Source organism: Myotis daubentonii, chromosome 16 (assembly GCF_963259705.1).
Source record: "Myotis daubentonii chromosome 16, mMyoDau2.1, whole genome shotgun sequence".
Classification (NCBI taxonomy): domain Eukaryota; kingdom Metazoa; phylum Chordata; class Mammalia; order Chiroptera; family Vespertilionidae; genus Myotis; species Myotis daubentonii.
In genome coordinates this window covers 48,177,737-48,199,937 of record NC_081855.1, presented here as the reverse complement: position 1 = coordinate 48,199,937, position 22,201 = coordinate 48,177,737, and the positions used below count along the sequence as shown (strand labels likewise).

The following is a 22,201-nucleotide window of genomic DNA, read 5'->3' as shown; positions in this document are numbered from 1 at the left end:
GAAACTTTGACACATGACCTTTTACCCTAACTCTTGATGCTTGACCCTTGAACTAGACCAGTGATGGCGAACCTTTTGAGCTCGGCGTGTCAGCATTTTGAAAAACCCTAACTTAACTCTGGTGCCGTGTCACATATAGAAATTTTTTGATATTTGCAACCATAGTAAAACGACGACTTATATTTTTGATATTTATTTTATATATTTAAATGCCATTTAACAAAGAAAAATCAACCAAAAAAAAGAGTTCGCGTGTCACCTCTGACACGCGTGTCATAGGTTCGCCATCACTGAACTAGACCCTTGACAACAGTAACAACCCTTTCCCTAACCCTAACCCTCACTATAACCCTTGGTTATCTTTGATGATTGTCACCTGATTTTCTTACATAGGAATACTAGGCTCATCAAAGGCAGCCTGGAAGCTGGCAAGGAAAAGTATAGAGCCAAGACATAGAAGGAAAACATACCATGCTGTGAGTTTGCACGTGTGAATAAGACAGTGGGCAGAACCCGTAATGTCCCCTTGGGGTAGTGTCAGAGCCTGGAGTGCCTATGATGACAGCTGGCTGGGATGGGCCCTATCAGTGGCCTGCGCCTTGTCCAAGCCTCCTTCCTGTCTTCTTGGCAGTGAAAGGGGGCAGAAATAGAATCCTGGGGAACCAGCTAGTATTGTAAGAAATATGAATCATGCTCTGTTAAGCAGGGTTGTTTTATTCTGATTAAAGAAGGCACATTCTACCCTGGCTGGAGCAGCTGACCTAGAGATGCAGCCCTTCCTCTCCATTTGGAGCTGCCTGTTATCATGGAAAGATTAACAAAGATTTGTTATAGAAACCAAAATCGCCAGCCCTTTGAGGAGTCCCAGCTCTTTTTGCACACCTGCAGGCCTTTGCAAATCTCCAGCCTGCTCACCTGTTAATTTTGGCACTCCCTTTAGCTATTTCCCCACTTAACCCCAGACCTTGCATATCACGAAGCCCTTTGGAGACCCCTAGTCCTTTTGCATATCTGTAAACTGCCCTTTTGCCTACTTTTCTTTGTACTTATAAGCAGCTGGCTTATGGTGGCTGCAGAGAGGTTTTTGTGGATAACCTGCTGCTCTCCCATACTGCGGCAATACTGGAATAAACGCTCATAATGATTCAACCCTGTCTCTGCTTAATTGGCTCAAGTAGTGCCAGGCAGCCCGGACCCATTGCTTGTCCGGTGATAGCAGCACCTCTGGACCATTCTGAAGGTCCAGGCAGACCTGAGAAGGAAAACACGCCCGCGCTCTGTATTTCTAGAGGCATGGAAACCTCCGCGCAATGAGCGTCACCTGCCCTTCCGTCCTGTGTTCTGTGCCCCTGCCACCACTCACTCCCGTCTCCCAGAACAAGACGCCCACAAAATTACCAGGCGGAAGAGCTTTGCCTCCACTCCGCCACCCCCTGGTCCAGCCCCCCTAACCCTCACTCTTCCCCCACCTCCTCTGGCCCTCTCCTCCCTCCAGAACAAGTGAGACATCTGACTTGTGCCTCAAGGAAGGCCATTTATTTCCAAGATATAGACTATACTTTTAAGACAGAACTTTTCAGAAGCAGGAACTCTTAGTTGTTGCCTAGGTAGGTGTGTCAAAGACACAGTGAAAGGAGACATGCGGACGTGGGGCCAGAGGCTTATCCAACACTGTTACAACACTTCTTTAAATGAGCAGAACATCTTTAAAAATCCTTATAAATTCTTTATAATATGTTACACATTTAGAGACAATATTTACAATAAAAGGAAGGGGGGAGGAAGGAGAGAGAAATCTACTTTACAGCAAATCTTTGCATAAACCAAGAGGACTGACAGACAGTGGCAGTAGGGTTCACGCCCCACGCGGGCTTCCCTGGAATGAGTGAGGGCGTGTGTGGGCGGCCTGGGGATGGCGGGTCTATTTACAACGGGAGGGAGGAGGACAGGGGGCTGGGTCTCGCCCATCCTGAAGGACCAGCCCAGCTCAGACCCCGTAAATCAGTGTGTGTGTGTGTGTGTGTGTGAGAGAGAGAGAGAGAGAGAGAGAGAGAGAGAGAGAGAGAGAGAGAGAGAGAGAGAGACGGGATGTTTTACTAACCCCCAAGGGGCAGAAGGTGAGGGTCTGTGTGCCTGAGTTGTGGAAGAAGCAGGCACAGCTGGAAGAACAGAGAGAGAGGCAAGGGAGGTCTAGTAGGGGAGGGACCCTGGACCCTCCCCAAACTGGGGAATGGACAGCTCCCCATGGTCAAAGCGCTATTGGGTGGGGGTGGGGCGGGGGGTGATTCAGAGTTTGCCAAAAGGTTGGTGGGGGAATATACCTGGTGAGAGTGAGTCCTGCCTCCGTGGAGCGGCCCCGCCCCCCTTCTCTGGCTCTGAAAAGCATCAGGGGGAAGGATCCCCGGGGGTACCAAGGGCGGGAGCCCTGCAGGGGGTGGGGAGACAGAGAAAGCAGGGGCGGCAGAAGTCGCTACTGGAAACACCTTTGGACAGTGACTACACACACGACACCCCTCCCACGGACACCAGCACCTTTACCCCCTCTCCCAGACACCCCCGCCCCCACCCCCTTCGCTAGGCGCTAATGGGTGGGGGAGGGGCCAGAGGAGGGAAGGGAAGAACCAGCATCACCCAGTGTCTTTCCTTTAGTCTGAGACTCGGGGTTCCCTATCCACACCCCATGGCCAACAAGGGTCTTTAAGTGCAGGCACAGAGAGGCCCATACGGGCACACCCTGCCATTTACCAGGGGACTCGGCCCCCCCGCAGCCTCTTCCTTCTCCCCCACCCACACTCCGCCCGCTCCCTCTCGATCCCGGCGCACCGACCGGAGAGACGCGGCCGCAGCGCCCCGGGAAACAGGGGAGGGGGTGCGCGCCGGCGGGGACGCCCGCTCCCCCAGGGGGGCCGAGTCCCAGGCGGGGCGGGGCGGGGCGGGGCGGGGCGGGGCGGGTCACAGACACGGGTGGAGGCGGGCGGCGGCCGAGCGGCGCGGGGCCTGGCTCTGCAGGGCCCCCGGGTCCCCGGGCGCGGGCGGCAGCGAGGCGGCGGACGACGGGGCGCGCGCCTTGGTGGACTCCAGGCTGCTGAGCCCCGAGTCCTTGTGGTCGCTGTGCGCGCGCGGGCCCGCGGGCGCCGGGGAGCCCCCCGCGTCCAGCTCCTTCCACTCGTTGAAGTTGAGGTCGGTCAGCGGGCTCTGCACCACCACCGTGTGGCGGCGCCAGCTGCTCCGGCGCCGGCGCGTCTCGGGCGACAGCGGCCGCCGCAGCCGCACGGCCAGCAAGTCGTCGGCGGTGCCGCGGAGGCGCAGCCGCAGGGCCTCCAGGCGCGAGGGCCGCGCGCCCAGCACGGTGCCCGCCGCGGCCGCCGGGGGGCGCAGCGACTCCTGGCTGCTGGACGAGGCGGAGCCGGGCGCGTCCGCGGCGCCGCGGGCCCCTCCCCGCCCGGCGCCCGCCGCCTCGCCGTCGGCGCGGGTCCGGGCCAGGCGGCGGCGCGCCAGGGTGTCGCAGGGCATGAGGTGGTGCGAGGTGAACGAGGGCCGGCGCGCCAGGCGCCCCGCGGGCCCCGCGCCGCCCTCCGTGTCCGTCTCCACGTGGCTCAGCTCGCTGCGCTCGTCGTCCGCCTCGTCCCCGGCGCCCGGCCGCCTCCCGCCGGCGCCCGAGCACACGCTGCGGTCCATGGTGGACAGCGTGGAGTAGCCCGAGACGATGGAGCGCGTGTCGGCCGCCGGCCGCTCCTCCCGCGCCGCCGCGGGGCCCTCCTGGGCGGCGGCGCCCGGCGGCGGGCCCTCCGGCGGGTCCGGGGCGCGGGGCGCGGGCGGCAGTGCCCCCGGCTGGTGCGCCTCCTGCTCCGAGTCGTCGTCCGTGCTGCTGCCCAGCCCGCGCGCCTCCCGCCGCTTCTTCCGCTTGCGGTTGACGGCCGAGATGAAGGAGATCGCCAGCATCTCCCGGGCGTAAGGCTCCTTCTTGGGGGCCCACGAGCCCTGCGGGGAGACGGGTCGGGGTTCAGGGGGTGCCCAGACTCGCGCCAGCGCCTCCCTCTCACCCCGCCCCCGGCAGGAGGCCTCCGCGCCCTCCGCGTGCCCACCAGGATGCCAGCCCCGCAGGCCTCCCACACCGTCCCCTGCACGGCTGTCCCTCCGCCCTGGGGACCCCTGCCGCCCTCCCCCGACCTAGAAGCCTTCGTGGCACCCCTTCCGGTCTTAATCCAGACTCTCAACTCCTTCCTGTGGGCTGGGTGCTGGCCTGGCACCTCCCCGCCCCCAACTTCCGCTCCATGCTCCGTAGGCAGCGCTAGAGAAACCCTTTCAGACTCAGCTCTGGCGACAGTAGTCTCTCAGCCGTCAGTGATACTGGATCGTTTGAACCCAGTGCACACAGACTGGCCTGGGCTACAAGCACCAGCTCCTGGCAGGGGCCTTTCTCGGACCACAGCTCCCAGCCCCTCCCTCCGGCCTTTCCACCGCCTCAGTGCCTACAGGCCTCTCCAGGGCAACCTGCTCAAGTTCACTTCCCTTTCCCGCCGCACCTCACTGGCTGCATTTCAGCCTTGTCCCCAGCGCCCAACCCCAGCAACCCTTAACCCCGGATCAGTCCAAAGGCCAGCCCTACTGCCAAATGGGAGCTGTGCCCTATTTGCTGGATGAGTTCTTACTCCTCCTACTAGGCCCAGCGCAATCAGGGCACCCTCCGTGCAGCAACCTCCCAGCCCTTCCTTTGAGCTGGTAAACCCCTTCTCTGTTCCCCTAGCCCAGGGCCGGGGAACCTTTCTTCTGGGGTGTCTGTAACATCATAAAATGATCAACTTAAAAATTAGCCTATCCTTGGCTAAACATTTAATTAAGGCACCCCTAATGCCTTGGCAGGGCCAGACCAGGTGAATTTTTGGGCCTAATACAGCCCACGGGTGGGCCATTCCCCATCCCTGCCATAGCCCTTTGAAGATACATCTATGCCAGCTCTTTTCACATCAGAATAGCGTTGTTTCCGCATCATCTATATCAAACTCTGAGTTCTCTGAGAGCAGGCTAGGTCTATGGCTTCTTTGTGCCTCCACCCATGACGCCTGGCCCATAGTAGGTGCTCAACAAATAATAAATGTTAAGTGAATGAGCAAATGGGCGAGTGGCGTTCCCTCAGCATAGGAAGCCCTGCAGAAGCAGATGCTGGGAGTGATCCCCCTGCTGGCTGCAATGACATGCCCTGGGACACCCCCTCACAGGCCACAGTGTACCAATGAGTGGAGACAGAGAAGGCGGCGTGGCCACTGCGTCCTATGCATTCCCTCACATCAGTTAGTTCTAAGGAAGCCGGAGCATGTCAGGGATTCGGGACTCACGGGCACGTGGTCCTGGGCCACGGCTGCCCACACTGCACGACTCCAGAAGGCACCCCTGGGGTTCTGCGACATGGCAGCACTGCGATGATCGGTCTGAGGCACCTGGTGGCCAGTGCCGCGTTCTGTCTTGGCCATTTTCTCAGAAACTCGAGGCTGGGGGACCATCTGACCAAATTACCCTCTCATGCCAACTAGTTACAGAAGTAATGAGGTCAGAATGGTCACTGCCAGTGAATGCAGAGGTCAGCAGACTCACCCGAAGGTCAAGGGGTCAGTCCAGGAGAAGCTATGGGAAACCAGGAGGCTAGCAGGTGCACTGGGTGGGATTCAGGCTACTCTAATGACCTTGTTCTCTGCCACAGAAGTCTGTGATGGAATGAGCTCCCCATCGCCAGAGGTATGCCGGCGGAGGCTTTATGGAGAAGGCACAGGGGACCTCTGCAGACTAGAGCCATCTTCTTTCCAGGGCATTCGTCTGACGCATAGTGAGTACCTGCTCTGTGTCAGGCACCGTGGGCTCACTGGGACCCAGCCAGTACTTAGAGACCCAGACAGACATGAGCCCAGCTCAACCAGCCAGTATTTAACTGATTTCACTGACTAGCTTTAGAAGAGGCTATGAGGGGGGGCCCTTACGGTGACATTAGTGCTCCTATAAGAAGAGACGCCACGGAAGTCTCTTGCTCTCTGTCTGTGCCATCTGAGGACACAGGGAGGGGGCAGCCACCTACAAGCCAGGAAGGAGCTCTCACCAGAAACTGACCATGCTAAGGGCTGGGTTTTGGATCTAGCCTCCAGCACTGCGAGAAAATGAGTTCCTGTTGCCTAAGCCGCTGTGGTGTTCTGTGCAGCAGCCTGAGCTGACTAGGACACGCCTGGCCAGCAAGCTCTACGCTCACCACAGGGCAGGGTCTGCCTGGGGCAGCAGCCTCGCCTGCCGGGTTCTGTCTCAGAGGGCAGGCTGGAGTGGGCGAGTAGCTGGTGGTGAGGTCTGGTTCTAAGAACCAGCTTTGATTTTATTGATTTTTCTCAATAGCTTTCTATTTCATCGATTTCTGCTCTTATCTTTATTATTTCCTTCCTTCCGCTCGCTTTGGGCTCTCCAAAGACCTTAAACATTGTTATATGGGACATATTGATTGTTAACTCCATTGATGGGGATAAATATTAGCCATCATTTACAGTTGAGGATCTGAAAGAGGTTAAGTAACTTGCCCAGTGCCCCGAAGCTACCAAGTGGTGGAGCCAGAATTCAAACCCAGGACTTCTAACACTTGGACAACACTGCCTCCCAGCCAGAGCCTTCACTGCACCAGATGCCTCGCCAAGCACGGTCCAGGAGAGCCGCTTCTCAGTGTCTCTCGGACACCCGTGTTTCCTATCTTCCTTCCCAGTGACCACCAGCTTTCCTCGGGGTCTACTGGCGATCCTCCCAGTTCCCTTGGCTGAAAGGTCCCGGGGCTGCCCTGTCCAGGGAGAAAGCCTTCAGAACCGCCTTGGCACTTACCTTGGACTTGGCTGAACTACAGGTGGTGGGATCTGTGGGTGAGAACAGAAAGGAAAGGAACGTTGGATGGGGCAGGAGCAGGCTGATACGTGTGAACACCATTCCCTCTTCAAAGGCTTTGGAAACCAGGGAGTCCGGAAACCGGAGACCCCCCCTGGGCCTGGGACATCCGGGGCCTCTGAGGCCAGTTCCAATGGGATAGGGATGGAGCAGAGTAGGATGTCAGTCACCGCTTCCTTGTGAGGCAGGACGGGCCACCAGGCTGCCAGCCACTGACGCCTCATGTGCCCAGGGTTAAGGGCAAGAGGGGCTTCTGGGGGGCCTAGCTCCTCTCCCCCTCCTCTCCCGGTTACTGTGAAGCACCCGGTACCAGGTGCAGCCCACGAAGCCACAACAGCGAGACACAGCAAATCACAGATGCTCTGGAGAATGGAGACCACACAGTGCAGAGGAGGGTGCCCGACACCCACCCTCACCCCCCACTTGCAGGACATGAGAGGACCATGTGAATGAATGAATGATCGAATGCAGGGCCGACATGAAGTGGGTGGGACACAGGAGGCAGAGTGGCCTGGGGGCTAGAGCCCTGCTGGGTTCCCCGTCGGGACGTGAGGCCCTCGTTTATAACCGGAGAGTTAGGTCGTGATTGCCTCCGTGGGGCCTGGGTCCCGCTCCCGGAATAGGACGGGGGTGGAGAAGGAACCACAACCAAGCCTGGCAGCGTCTCCTCCAGAACGGGCAGGGAGCAGCTGATGCGTGCCCTCCCCGGCCCGAGGGGGCAGCGGGCAGTGCAGTTAATCCACACTCACTGGCAAGCAGGTTAGAGGCCTCCTCCCCAGCCCACCCCGCACACGGTGAGAGCAGATGTGCTGACCACACAGCGACACACCACGGGGCAGGGAGCGGCAGCGGGTGACTAGAAGAGACGAGGGCTCCTCTGCCATCCCCACCCACGTCGTCTGGGCCCTCCCCAGCCTGCCTCTTGCAGCTAAGGGTGCTGTGACACACCTCCTGTCAGAGACAGGACCAAAGGACCGAGGTGAGGTCACTCCCAGGGTGGGAGGAGCTCGTGGCTGCTCTCCTATGAGGATGGCCGAAGGCCTGCAAATAGGAGGGGCTCTGGTTTCAGAAGCAGAGAGAGTCAGTCCTTGAAGGGGAGTGAGGCAGGAGCTACAGCCATAAGAGGCTTCTGAAAGGTGGTGTCACTGGTGTCGGAGAGGCTGGGTCCTGCTCCCAGCCAAGCCTCCCCCTGCCCAGATCACCAGACGTAGCCAGCTGGGCACAGAGAGGCCTCGGGAGGGGGATCACCGGGAGGGCAGCCATGCGGTGCCCAGGCTTCCTGGCCAGGGGACAGGATCTAGCTCTAGCAAGTGCCTCCCTCCTCCTGAGAAGGGCCTTCCAGATGGAAGGGGACTGGCACAGGGTTGTTAGCAATCATGGGGAGCTGGCATGTCAGGGTGAGGTCCTCACAGCCCGGATGTCCCCGCCTGCCCCTCGTGCCTGCCCAGCCTTCTTATAATCACCCGCCACTGTTAGTGACCGAGGCCGCGACGCCACACTGTACCCTTTAAATCTCCAACAGGTCCGCTGGAGGAGGGGGAGGGAGGAGAAGAGAAGGAACAGGATCCAGGGTGTGGGAGGAGAGCAGAGGGAGAAGAGGGAGGAGGGATGGAGGGGTGCAAGGAGAAAAGGAAGAAAAATTAAAAAGAGAAACATGCCCAGAAGGACACAGCCCATGAGAAATAAAAAGCTCAGGAAAGAAACCAGTGAAGGAGGGTGAACAAAACTCCTCCCCAGCCCTGGGGTGGGGGCAGCTGAGCAGATGAGGAGGTGGGCGCACAGGCAAGCTGGACCTCCCCAGAGAGAGAGAAGCCCTGCCACAGCCCCTTCTCGGTGGTGGGGGAGGGAAGGGCCCCGCGGGGCAGGTGCAGGGCATCTGGGACCCTCAGGGATGCAGGGCCCACCCTCACCCCCACCCCTCCCGGGACCCTGCACTCACCCGGACCTGGGTCGCCAGGGGGCACTGTCCTGCCAATGTTGGGCAGGAGATACTCGATGTTGGGCACTGACTGCGGCTCCTTGTCATCCACAGGGGTCTGCAAACAGAAGGAGGGTCAGCCACCAGGCCCTCAGACGGCCAGCCTGGACCCTGCAGAACGGGGTCCCCTGGAGGCAGGGCGCACGTCTCCTCCACAGACTGGCTCCGCCGGGCAGTGCTGTCTCCCTCATCACGCAGGCACCCTCGAGGGCAGGTCTCCGTTGGACCGTTTTGTGCCTCCCCAACACCTTGATCGAGCCTCAGAGTCCTGAGCTGCTCCCTCCGCTGAGGGAGCTGTGTCTCCCCCACCAGCCTGGACCTTCCTGAGGCTACACCGCTGCAGAAGACTCCAAGGTGGGCGTCTGCCTTTGCTACTGGACACTGTTTCTTTAGAGGCCTATATCCGCCCCCGCCCCCCGACTGAGAACTCCCGGAGGCAAGGATGTGTCTCCTCTCGGTGTGGGTCTATGTTTCCTCCCTCAGAGTGGGGTGCACAGGGCGGGGACCTTCTCCTGCTGGAGTCTTGCTTCCCCCGCCCCCAACCTGGGAAGAGGGCCCACCTCAGACCGGACCCCCCCCGCCCCCCGCCTGCCCTCTGCACCACTTACTCTCTCTCCCTTGTCCTCGTCATCACTGAAGAACCAGTCTGACTGCGGAGGAGACAAAAGGAAGTGATGAAATCAGCGTGGGAGACGGGCAGACACGGGCTCCCAGCCTGCTCTGTCCAGAGCACCCACTCAGGTGCCGGACGGGATGGGACAGGAGGGGGCACCAAGAGGCGAGGGCCCCCCTCTTCTCAACAAACCCCAGGCTGGCCTGGTTGCCAGAGAGGCCTCAGAGGTTGATAGGTTCTGGAACCCGACTCCACAGACTATGAGAAACCCTTGGGGAAAGGAAAGACTGGACCCGGTGTGGGAGGGACGTGCAGACGGGAGTGAGAGCGGGTCGGAGCGGAGATGATGCCCTGCTGAGGGAGGCTTCTCCCTGCCTGCCTCTCACTAACTCTGCCCAGCGCACATCGCGAGCCAGAAGCAGGGGGCCGTGTAGGTAGGGCCGGCCGGGCACACTGCAGGGAGGAGGCCTCCAGGACTACGAGAGCCGAGTACACCCCACACCAGCCCTGGGCTCCACTCTTACAATTGGGGTTGCCCTGGAAAGTGTTAGGAGGTTCCCTGAGGGGCAGGCAGGCAAGGGGTTTCTCATAAATGCCAAACACGATAGAAACTGAAGCCATAAATTCCACTCTTAGATATGTTTTGTGAAATTTGAGAATCTTAATGATAAAACTCTAAACGTTTTCTAAAAAACAAAACCAGATTGCTTACAAATGAGCAAATATCAGCTGTAACTAAAATTTTCAGCAGCAACAGACACAACAAGACAAGTAATTATTTCAATGTATTGTTGGACTACAAAGGCAAGAATTTTTAAAAAAAAAAAAAAAAAAGAATTTTTTTTTAATCCTCATCTGCAGAAATGTTTTTTATTGATTTTAGAGAGAAATGAAGGGAGAGAGAGAGAGAGGGAGATGTTAGAGAGAAACATCAATCGGCTGCTTCCCGTACACACCCCAACTGGGGATGGAACCTGCAACCTACGTATGTGCCCTGAGTGGGAATTGAACCTGCAACCTTTTTGGTGTATGGGATGACGCTCCAACCAACTGAGCCAGAGCTGCAGGAACTTTGAACCTCGAATTTTATACCCAGCTAAACTCTCTGAGTATACGAGCAAGTAAAGAAATGAATCCAGAGTTGAGCAATAAGCTTTGAGAAATAAGGATGGGTAGTAGCATAGAAAAGTCCATTGTTAATCAAACCAAGAATGATGCCCACACACAAAGTGTGTTCCTGACAATCTGGAATTCAAATCCAGAGCAAGAAACCAGTGACGGGTGAAAGGACACTAGTGCTTGGCTTTTAGATGTGGTGGGAGGAAGGCATGGAAGACTGATGAAGTTTAGAAATTGATAGTGAAAACTAAACGTAAGTATGGGCTTTATAAGTATGTGGATTTTATAAATTGTATGATTTTAATATCAGAAAAATAAAAATCAATGCAGCCAAAGCAAGGTAGGACAGACCAAAATGAAAATGTAGTTAACAGAAAAAAATTGCATAACAGAAATAAGTCCTAAAAGTACAAAAGTGACAATAAAGTATATGAGCTAAGCTCACTGATTTGAAGTTAAAACCCACAGCCCGGCCGGTGTGGCTCAGTGGTTGAGGTTGACCTATGAACCAGGAGGTCACGGTGTGATTCCCAGTCAGGCACATGCCCAGGTTGCGGGCTTGATCCCTGGTGTGGGGTGATCAATGAGTGACCTGGCCCTAAAGGTCACTAGTGCCGGTTGAGAAATGCCAGTGTACGCATAGTAGGTATCGCCATGTGTGCTGATAACTGAACAGATGCCAGTGTACGCATAGTAGGTATCGCCACGTGTGCTGATAACTGAACAGTTGCCAGTGTACGCATAGTAGGTATCGCCATGTGTGCTGATAACTGAACAGATGCCAGTGTACGCATAGTAGGTATCGCCATGTGTGCTGATAACTGAACAGATGCCAGTGTACGCATAGTAGGTATCGCCATGTGTGCTGAGTGATAACTGAACAGATGCCTGGACGAGGTCTTCATTCGAGTTCCATTCGAGTCAGTAAACACGTGTGAGCTGGTTGGTGCCTTGCTGCTGAGAGGCCGCACACCTGCGTTTGGTGGTCTCTGCTGACATCATTTTGCTGTGCAACCCTGGGCGAGTCACTCACTGTTCCTCTTCACCCCAGTGTCCACCCCTCTGAGCAATGTGGGTCAGGTCTGATGCCTTAAGGCCACTTCCAGCCCTGCTGCCCACGGATTCCACAGATGACAGGAGTCCCAGGCGGTGGAGGGGATGGTGTGCAGCTCATGGCCGTGGCTAGAACTCCCAGCAGGAGGTCACGTCACCCACTAACTCCAACTGTCCATGGCCTGGCCAGGGGAGTCTCTGCCACAAGTCCAGCCCCTGCCTGGGCTCCTGACTACACTGACCCCTCGCTATAGAGCCTCTGGGCTAGGCAGACCCCTGTAAACCTGGGGGGTAGCTCATTCCCTCACAACCGTCCGGGGCTGATTATGTCCAAATGCCAAGGAGGCAGAAAATGGAGGGTCACCAGCTCAGCTTCCAGGAATGAATCCCCGGGTGGTAAAGCCCAGACTGGCATAACCTCAGCAGCAATTCATTCATTCATTCATTCACTCATTCAACAAGCACTGCGTGTTCACGCTGTGCCGGCACTGGGCCTGGTGCCGGGAATACACCTAGGAAGGAGACCGGTCAGCCTTACCTCCCTCACCCTGCCCAGAGGAGGGGCTGCTCTTGGTGGGGACTCCCCGCACGGCTCTGGGGGAGAGGAAGTGGACACATCTGGGGCCTCCTTTCTCCCCAAAGGCTGTTGTTCCTGACACCCCAGCTCATCACAGGCCTCACGTTTCTAGGAACTTGTCCAGGAACCATGGGACCAGCCTCTCTCTCTTTGCTACTCCCCCCCCCCCCGCACCCCCAAAGCACAGACTCAGGGGGCTCCAGGGGGCTCCCTGTTGGGCTGGAGAGCGGAGCTTTTCCAAGGGAGATAAGCGTCCCAGACCAAGGCCTCATCAGGATCTCTGATGCTGCCTGGTGGCGCTGGCCTCCCTGACAGCTCTGGGCCAGGCCTCCAGGCCGGTGGTCCCAATTTTAGGGCGAGAACAGGCCACGATGCTCCCTCTCATGGCTCAGAACCCTGACCACACAGTGAAGGAGAGAAAGAAACCAACAGGCGAGGCCAGTCAGCAAGACCAAAGTGGACCCCACTGCCTTACCCTCGCCAGCCCTCCCAGTAGGTGGGGAGAAAAGCACCGGCTGCCATTTATTAGCTGTGCGACCTGAGCAAGTCACTTTACCTCTCTGAGCCCCAGTCCGATTTCCTCATGTGTAAAATGGGGGTAACGCGAGATGGTTTCCCTTCCCTCAAGTCCGTGTGAGGTGGGGGAGGCTAGGCTCCCCTCCCCCTGATAGCGGCCAATCTTATTTCTCCTGGCGGGGGGGTGGTGGGGGGGTGAGGTGGGGGGGTCTAGCTGGACCCCAGGCCATACCAACATTTGGAAATGGAGATCTGAGAGCGTTCATAAAAAAATCCTTGCGTGCCCAGGAGGGGGCACCGCTGCCCTGGGTTTGGCTCTGGAAGATGAAGGCCTCCTGGGCCCTCTGCTGGCCACTCGGGGCTCTCATCCTTCATGGACAATAGCAAGAACCCTTAGAAACAGGCCTCTGGGGCCTCCAGGCAGCCGAGAGGAGGGAGGTGGGCAGCCCAAGATAAACAGCAGGAGTGCAGGGCCCGCCTCAGACCATGCCTTCCCTGCCCCACCCGCGGCATCACCATTTCCTCCGCCTGCACCCTGTACCCTGCACCCTGCACCCTGCACCCTGCCCCGGTCTGCAGGTTTATGCAAGGACGCCTCTCCGTCTCTCCAGGGCGGGCGCTTCTGAAGGTGCCCCTGCACTCACCCCTCTGCTCTCCAACCTTCCTGACCTTCCCTGACCTTCCTCCTCCCTCTGGCCCTCACACACATCTTGGAAACTCAGGGGCCTCCTGCTTCTTCTGCTGGGGAATCCCGACGGTAGGGATTCCAGGATCTATTCCTGTTTGGCCTTGAAGGGCATTCCCCACCCCAGCAGCGTTTTCTTAAGCTGCCTCAACCGTCCCTGTGCACACCCACCCGGCGAGCAGCAGCGAGGTGCCCAGGGCCCGTGGCCACTTACATGCTGGATCAGCGTCTCCACGATCTTGTATCGGTCAGGCATGTGCGTCACCATGTCGGCCATGTTGTCCTCCGACGTCCTCACCAGCGTCGGCCCGAAGACCAGGGCCAGGTTCCGGGGCTCCATCTGGGCAGTGGGGGGAGCCGGTCAGTATCAATAACCCTGGGAGCCTGACTCCAGTCCCCCAGGTCTCCCTCACTCTGGGCCCCTCGAGCCCCTCCCTGAGCTGCCCCTGGCTTAGGGGCTTTACAAACCCTGGCGTGGGCATGGAGGTGCCTGGTACATAGAGCACACGCCGGGTTTCAGCCCCCTCCCTCCCAGGTCTAGCAGCCAGGGGCAGCACCCAACCTGCACACCACACTGTGCTGGCAACGGGGGATCCTGGAGTAGGGACCCCCTGGAGTTCCCAGGCTGTCTTAGGACTGAGAGAAACCCTAGAGCTCCCCGCATTTCCCCCGCTGCAGAACCAGAAGATAATACGAGGCGTGATTTGGAAAAAGCAGTGCAAGGAATTCCAGCTAAATCAGAGGATGGATTTTCTTTTCTTTCTTTTTTTAAAATATATTTTTATTGATCTCAGAGAGGAAAGGCGAGGGAGAGAGAGATAGAAACATCAATGATGAGAGAGAATCATTGATTGGCTGCCTCATGCTCACCCCACACGGGGGATGGAGCCTGCAACCCAGGCAGGTGCCCTGACCGGGAATCGAACCGTCATGACCTCCTGGTTCCTAGGCCGATGCTCAACCACTGAGCCACGCCAACCCGGCCAGAGAGGGGCAGAGGGAAACTAGTTTTCGTTCTCAGCCCTGGCCCGCAGAGGGCAGAGCGAGGGGCCAGCAGGGAGGATGGTTTTCATCAGCCACAGGAGACAGTTCTGAGGGAGAAGCACTGGCAGGAGGCGTGGCTTGAGAGGATCTGACCCAGAGGAGCTCAGAATATGCGAGGAGACCCAGGCATGCTCCCCCCCCCCCCCCGCCACACTGGAGCCCCCCCCCCCCCGCACCTTGTTTTTCTCCGAGTGGTCAGCGATGGTCTTCAGATGGCCCACGAGGAATTTCAGTGTCTCATAGTAGTGTCCTGGGAGGTCCCTGATCTGGGCAGGAGAGAGAAGAGGCATGGGACCAGATTGTCATGGCCGCCCTGGTCCCTCACGCCCCAAAGGGGCTCCCACTGCCATACCTCAGGGCCTCTGGAATCCACCCAACACTGCCCCCCGCCCCCCCCCCCCCCCCCGGTAGAGATGGAGAAACTGAGGCCTTGAGTGGGGAAGGGCTTCCCAAGTCACAGCGGGAGTTGGTGGCACTGGACTCCGGGCCTCCTGGGGCCTCGGTGCTCTCCCAGTCCAGTCTGCCTTTGGCCCGACAGCGTCTCTTTCCTTACCAGTTTCCGCAGCGTTTTCAATCGCTCCCTCGAGTCTTCAATGCGATTGGCCTCGATGAAGTCGTTGTATTTGTCTAGAACACACCAAAGACCCTTTAGAGGATGGGGAGCAGCTTCGGGCTGAAGGCCAGGCGGCCTGTTCTGTTCCAGTCCGAAGGCACCGTGGCCTTGCGCTCACGGGACCAAACCCCACAGCCGTCCTCAGTGCACCTGCCCGGGGTCGGGGGTGTGCCCAGCGGGAAGAACTCAGACCTGAGCTGCATGTCATGCTGGAAAAGGGGTCCCGGCACCGGTCTCCAGGACCAGGACACCACAAGGTCAGACGCGAAGGTGACTCGGACAGAGGAAGGGGCCTTTCAGTCTCCACACACCCCACCCCACCCCACCCCACCGGTGTCAGGATTCCCACGACTCCCTTCAGAGGTCCATGGGAAACTTTTAAAAAATGGAACGCGGTAAGTTTACTCTAAACTTCATCTGGATGAGTAAAGGCATGAGGAGAGCCTTTACTCGCTCTTCGACGGCAGAACGAGGGGGAAGGAATTGCTGAAGCAAACGATAGAGGGAGCGCAGCTAGAGCCGCGGGACTGGGAGGGGAGCTGAACACAGGTCGGCACAGGAAGGAGGGAAACAGGCCGCGTGGGCCTTTCCTGTGTGGCAGGGTGGCCCTTTAAATCCGTGTGGAAGGAGGGAGGCGTCCGTAAGCGTCCCTGGGACGATTAGCTAGATCAATGGGGCGGGGGGGGGGGGGGGGGGAGTGTCTGGATCTAGCTCACATAATACACACTTAACTGCATTACAGAGCCAAATATAAAGTTGTTAAAATATTGGAAAAAATAAGAAGATAGTTACATCGTCATAAGGCCTTCTTAAACATGAGATGCAGAATCCATGAAAGATTAACAGCTTTGCCTGCACTTGAAACAACTGTTTCCAGTTTCTCTACTGCAAGCTCAAAGGCAAATGGCAGACCCAATATTTGCAAACACTGACAAAGGATTCATATCTATAATGTACAAGAGCTTGTCTCCTATAAATCAATATGAAAAAAGACAGACAATCCAATAGAAAAATGGGCAGGTAGTCTGAACAGGCAAATACAAAGGAAATAGAAAAGACCAATAAACCAATGAAGAGGCAGTTAATCTCCTTAGTAACGAGTGAAATGAAAATGAAAACAATAATGAGATGCCATTTCGCCTACCCGATAAGCAAAAGTTTAAAATTTCAATAACATCCAATGCTGGGGGGGGGGGGGGGCATAACGTCCAGTGGGGTGTGCTAGGGCTCACTTCTCAGAGTGCCACCTGACGTCAGCCTTCCAAAATGTTTACCAGGGAAGGGATTAAGATGTGCAAATTGCCAGTTATAAACACAGTCGCAGGGTGTAAATTATAGCACAGGGAACACAGTCAATAATATCGTAATAACTATGTAAGGTGTCAGATGGGCACTAGACTTATCAGAAGGTTTATAAATGTCTAATCACTAGGCTGTACACCTGAAAGTAACATAATATTGTGTGTCAACTCTAATTAAAAAATAAAATATATCTTTAAAAAAAATGTTTACCGGGACGTGGACCTAGCAATTCCGCATCAAGAAATCTGCCCCAAGGACATGGATCCAGGTGTGTGTGTGTGTGAGGGGGGGGGGGGGGGGACATACGCCAGGGAAGTCACTGCAACATGTTCTGCGCAAAAATTTGAAGGCAACCGAAATATCCATCGATAGGGGAGCGACTAGACGAGTTATCGTCTATTCAGACTCTGAAATACGATGCGGTTGATTTAAAAGAAGAACGAGGAAGAGCCCTCTGTGCTGACATGAATGAATCCCAAAATGACAAGCCTCCTTTTGTTAAGAACAACCCACCCAGTGGTGCGCTGGGCCCGCCCCCATGGCTCCAGCGAGCCTTCGCCACCTGACGGAGTTCACCTCCTGCCCCACATTGCTGACAGGGTATCTATCGGTGCCTTGAAATCAGCCCTGGTGGGAGTATTTATACCATGGAAATTGGAAAAAACGCTACAGACCAAGGCTCCCCCCCTCCCCACCCCAGGGAGCCAGAGGTTAAACATTTATCAGCACACCACGGAATACCTATGTGTCCTTGTTGTGTGCCAGAGGGTCTGGAAGGAAACACCACATTGTTCATCAGCAGCTCAGCAGATGCTCAAAGCTGGGCCCTGAAGCCAGATGCCTGGGGCCTAATCCTGGCTCCAACCCCTACAACCTGTGAGGCCTTGGGCAAGTCAGTTAAGCTCTGTGTGCCTCAGTTTCCTCATCTGTGAGGCGGAGATAGAAGTGCCTGCCTCAGGGAGTCGCTGTAGGGAGCAGTGCATGGCACAAAGGACATGCTCAGAGAATGTTAGCATGACCTCAGGAGACGGGAGGAGGAGGAGGACAGGGACCTCGGCGTTTGTTTGTATCTGTACTACCTGTTTTTCACAAGCCCATGTTTCCTTTGTATTAAAACCAAACCCCCCAAGTAACACCAACAAACCCAATTTAAAAAGTGGTCAGAGTGTCCCCCCTCCTCCCATTTCTCCACTCCCACCCCCTACTCACCGTCAGTGAAAAGAGGCTCAGGTAGTTTTCGGAAGAAGGACTTAAGCAGGCTGCTGATCACGTTGAGGTCTTGCCAGCGCTGCAGAGGGGGCAAAGAAGTCAGGCCACAGGTAGGGCCCGCCCGGGCGCCCTGCCTCCTTGCTGGTCCAGCCCGAGAGCACAGCCCAGCCCAGGCCCTCCCTGGGCTCCACTTACACCCAAGCTCTGCCCTGACCAGGGATCTCTGGGCGAAGGCCGCTCATGGGGGCAGCCGAACAGAGTCCCCGGCTAGCCCCCTGACCACCCGGCCCCAGTCCCTCTCCGCTCCAGCCAGCCCAATGAGCGCCAACGTCTGCCCACCCACAGAAAGTACCAGGTGCCTTTGGTACAGGCACTGCGAGGGACAGGGTAAGGAAACCCACCCCCGTGCAAGCCTGCCCATTGGACCTCCATTGTGCCTACTTAGTGCCAACTCCTGCTTCCCCGTTTAGCAGAGGAGAGCCGTCCTTGGACACCTCTCTCCTGTCCCTGACACAGCACATGCTCACGCCTGCCTCGGGCCCTTTGCACTTGCTGGTCCCCTCCTAGAGCTCTCCTCCCCCCGCCCGCCGATGACGAGCTCCTAACACCTCTTCAGAGGCCTGTTCCGACTGTCACAGCTAAAGCGGCACCATCGCCACCGCCCTGCCACCTGTGCCGCAGCCCTGACTTTGTTTCTTCGTGGCACGCGCCACCCTGTGTCGTTATCGTGTGCATTTGTTTCCTTGTCCTGCCTGCCTGCCTGTCTGCCTGGGGCAGGGGTCCACAAGGGGCAGGGGTCGTATCTGTCCTCTCCCCACTGTGTTCCTATCACCCAGCAGCTCTGCTAGCCTGGCACTTAAAAGGTCTAAGTCAGCAGCTCTCAACCAGGGTGGCTTTGCCCCTCAGGGACATTTGGCAACGTCTGTCTGGAACCATTTTGTTTTTCACGCTGGGGGGTAGGGGGTGGGGGCTTGGGGTTGGGGGGGCCATTGGCATCTAGTGGCTGGAGGCCGGGGATGCTGCTAACCCCCCTCCAATGCACAGGACAGCCTCCTGCAACAGAGAATTATTCTGTCCCAAGTTTCACGGTTGAGAAAACCCTGATCTAATTCAATGGTTGTTGAAGACAAGCATGAACAGCTGGGTCACTGTCCCTTCTTTCCACCAGGGGGCACCATCACCCTGCACAAAGTCTAGGATAACACCCTTGATGGGAACTGCTGAGAAACTCTTGCCCAGAAAACAACACACACAACAGGCATACACCTCAACAACAGGCACATTCAGAGACACACGGCTCCACAAAATACAAACTCGTAGCAGTGGATCCATAGCTTAATGCCCGGCCATCCCACATGCCCTCCCCTCCCCACAGCGTCCACAGGAGTCAGTCACCCACACACAAAGCTTGACTTCCAGCACTGCACCACCCCACGGACAAACACCACCACTGACACCCAAGGCCCAACCACACCCCCAATAGCTGGCCACGCCCCAGCCCTGGGCCCTCTTCTCCAGGGCTGCGGCCCAGCTAATGTGCTTCAGTGTATACTCACCCCTACCCGGTCAGCACCTGCCCACTTCCCTCCACTACCCCCTGGCCCTGAGGCGCGGGCTCTTCTCATTGCCCAGCTGCCAAGCCCAAGGCCTTGCCTGTTTCGTGACCCTTCCTCTGTGCAAGTACCTACCCCTCGTCCCCAGCCTCAATCTGCCCACTTCAGGGCCTGGTCCTTGGACTCCTGATACCCACCCTCTCCCCACATAGCAGCTCCCTCCATCGTCTCACCTGCAAGCCCCAGCATGACCCCCTGCCCACTCACCAGTCCACTCTTGGTCTCGTATCTGATGATGCCATCACCCCAGGTGGGTGACTCATCATCACCCCAAATCCAATGGGGCCACTCCCTGCCACAGCCTCCCTCTTCTGTCCTATTTCCCAATTTCTGCCAGGGGTAGATACTACCAGCCCCAGCTCAAACTGTTGGCTCTTCTTGCCCCTCCTTCCTCCCTCATATGCAGCCAACTCTCAGAGCGGCTCCCATCCATCCTCCTCATTCTCCGAGGACCACTGAGTCCACTTCCAATATATCAGCCATTTCTTTCCTAGGCGCCCTGCTCTGGGCCTTGCATTAGGTACAAACGGAAGCTCTTCTCTTCCTCAAACCCCACTCTCATCTACGCCTCCCCATCGAAGGCTTCCTATTATGCATTGGATCAAGGTCAAGGGCTTCAGTGAAGCCATCGAAAGCCCTCTGTCTCGCCCTCCCCGCTGCCACGCCCAGGAGTGAGGTCTATTCTCTGCCCCCAGGCTTGGGCCCTTCTCTGGGATTTCAGAAATGCCATCATGCCCGCCTGGGCTGCCTTCCTGCCCGCCTGCCCCCCTTCCCATTCCTCCTTCAAAGATTCAAACACTCCAGCCTGCCATCTGCTCCCGCACTCAGCATCCTCCTTCCTCGTCGCACAATCTGGTCCTTGATGCGAGACCAGCCTTTTCTCCTGCCCACGATTTCACACACACTTGTCTTGTCTCCGCCTTCCCTCCCCCAGGGCAGGAAGACTGCCATGGGTCACATGAGGTTTCATGGTATGTGACTCCTGAGACTTCAGTGCCCAGATCCGTGGTTTCCCAAAACCTCGTTTTCAGCCAGAGCCCCTTTTGTTAAATAAAATCACACGTGAAAACCCAATTGTACATGGAAACCCCATAAGGCGGGGTTGCTCTAGTTCAAGCGCGGATCGGGGGTCCTGACCCGGCCCTGGCCTCCCACAGCCCCTCTAGAGAAACGTAAGATTCTGGAAAACACAGTCTGAGAACCACCGCCCTGCTGCAAACTCTCAAGTGTGGCTGTCAGATTCAGGAGCTCCCCTCCTGTGATCAGCCACGTCCTTTCCCTTCTTGCAGCCCCCAAATTGCTGGCCACTTCAGAAAACACCATATTCTTCCCTTCTAAGCCAGGGGTCTGCAAACCATGGCCCATATGTCAAATCCACCCAGTGGCCAGTTCCCGTATGGCCCTTAAGATAAGAATGAATTTTATTTATTTTTCTTTTCTATTTTTGTTTTTTCGTATTTTAAGAATGGATTTTACATTTTTAAAGGATCATTGGGAGCGGGGGAGGAAGAGAGAACAAAACAAAAAAAGGAGGAGGAAGAGAAGAAAGGTATGCAATGGAGACTGTATAGTAACTAAATCCTAAAATACTTACTGCCTGGCCCTTGACAGAAAAGGTATGTAGACTGATGACAAGCCTTTAGAGTTTATGCCTTTGCTGAGGCCATCCCTCTGCCTGGAATGCCCTTACCAGGCTGGCTTTCTCTTGCTTTTCGTGAACTCTACTCATCCTTAAGGCCCCAAACCCTGCTGCCAGCCGGCCTCTGTCTCAGGGCTTCCTAGGCCCTGATGGCATCTATTTGTTCAACTTCAGTTGGGGCGATGCCATCCCCAGGGCTGGACAGCAAGGGCAAGTCCTGTCCTACCCATCTTGGTGCCCTGGCCCAGTGCTAGGCACATTGCAGGGTACGATAAGCACAAAAGACACACAAACACACCACCTCGGCTCCCCTCCCACAGCTCCCCCGGGCCATGCCCACCTCATCTTGCAGGTTGATGTCACTGGGCCCGCGGTTGAGCTGCTCCTGCAGGCTGGACACCACTGCGTTGTTGCCCGGCACTCGGTAAATGCCCGTGGACTCCAGCCCTCGTGCCTCCACGATGCGACAGCATGCAGCCACGATCAGGGGGACGTGCTGGGGACACGGGCAGGGCAGGGTGTTAGGGAGGGTGAGAGCAGCATTCTCCACCAGTGGACCAGAGGAGGTGGGGAGACCAAGATGGGGGCAGTGCAAGGCCCAGCTGCTGCCAGGAACCCTCTATGGCAGCGGTTCTCAACCTGTGGGTCGCGACCCCCTTTCACAGGGGTCGCCTAAGACCATCGGAAAACACATCTATAATTACATATTGTTTTTGTGATGAATCACTATGCTTTAATTATGTTCAATTTGTAACAATGAAATTGGGGGTCACCACAACATGAGGAACTGTATTAAAGGGTTGCGGCATTGGGAAGGTTGAGAACCACTGCTCTATGGGGACAAAGGCCCTCGCCGCCTCCAAGTCTGGGGCTAGAGATAACCCCCACGCCCCGCCCTGGTCTGAGGAGGGGCACTGGCCGGGGGGAGGGGTCCCGGGCTCTGCCTCAGCTCTGCTGCTCCCTTTCTGCCTTCCCCAGCTGTGTCTGTGAGACAAGGTGGACAGCTGCCGCCAAGTCCCTTTCGGCTCTGTCTCCCCCTTCCCCTGCCTGCTCTGCACCGTGGTGGGGACCCACCTGGTTCTCCGTGGCTGGCTGGCACTCCTCCAGCCGGACCCCGAATGCCCTGGGGGCTGCCTTCTTATTCTTCTTGATGATGTTAATGCCCCAGGGGCTTTTGGGGGCAGCAACACTGTCCTCTGGAGGGGGAGGCAGAGAGCCCCAGGGTGAGCTGGGCCCAGGGAGGGGGAGCGGCCACACTCACCACCGCATTCACACGTGTCTGGGCATGTGGGGACTCTGCCAGAGAAGCTACTGGGATGCTGAGGGCTGATGGGAAG

At 56.9% G+C, this 22,201-nt stretch overlaps 1 protein-coding gene across 7 annotated transcripts in view; it reads right to left on the bottom strand.

The window, feature by feature from the left end:
- Positions 1-1,514: 1,514 nt before the first annotated feature.
- ARHGAP23 (Rho GTPase activating protein 23) overlaps positions 1,515-22,201 on the bottom strand; it is a 75,271-nt gene continuing 54,584 nt past the window's right edge. For all 7 annotated transcript variants that reach the window (XM_059670794.1, XM_059670792.1, XM_059670796.1 and 4 more), the window contains 10 exons: positions 21,939-22,060; positions 21,205-21,360; positions 17,613-17,691; positions 15,042-15,115; positions 14,665-14,754; positions 13,659-13,784; positions 9,490-9,531; positions 8,843-8,939; positions 6,844-6,875; positions 1,515-3,981 (listed from right to left, as the gene is read on the bottom strand). In XM_059670794.1, coding sequence (XP_059526777.1) covers positions 2,953-3,981; positions 6,844-6,875; positions 8,843-8,939; positions 9,490-9,531; positions 13,659-13,784; positions 14,665-14,754; positions 15,042-15,115; positions 17,613-17,691; positions 21,205-21,360; positions 21,939-22,060 — 1,847 coding nt within the window. In that variant the 3' untranslated portion in view covers positions 1,515-2,952. The remainder of the gene's footprint in view (positions 3,982-6,843; positions 6,876-8,842; positions 8,940-9,489; positions 9,532-13,658; positions 13,785-14,664; positions 14,755-15,041; positions 15,116-17,612; positions 17,692-21,204; positions 21,361-21,938; positions 22,061-22,201) is intronic.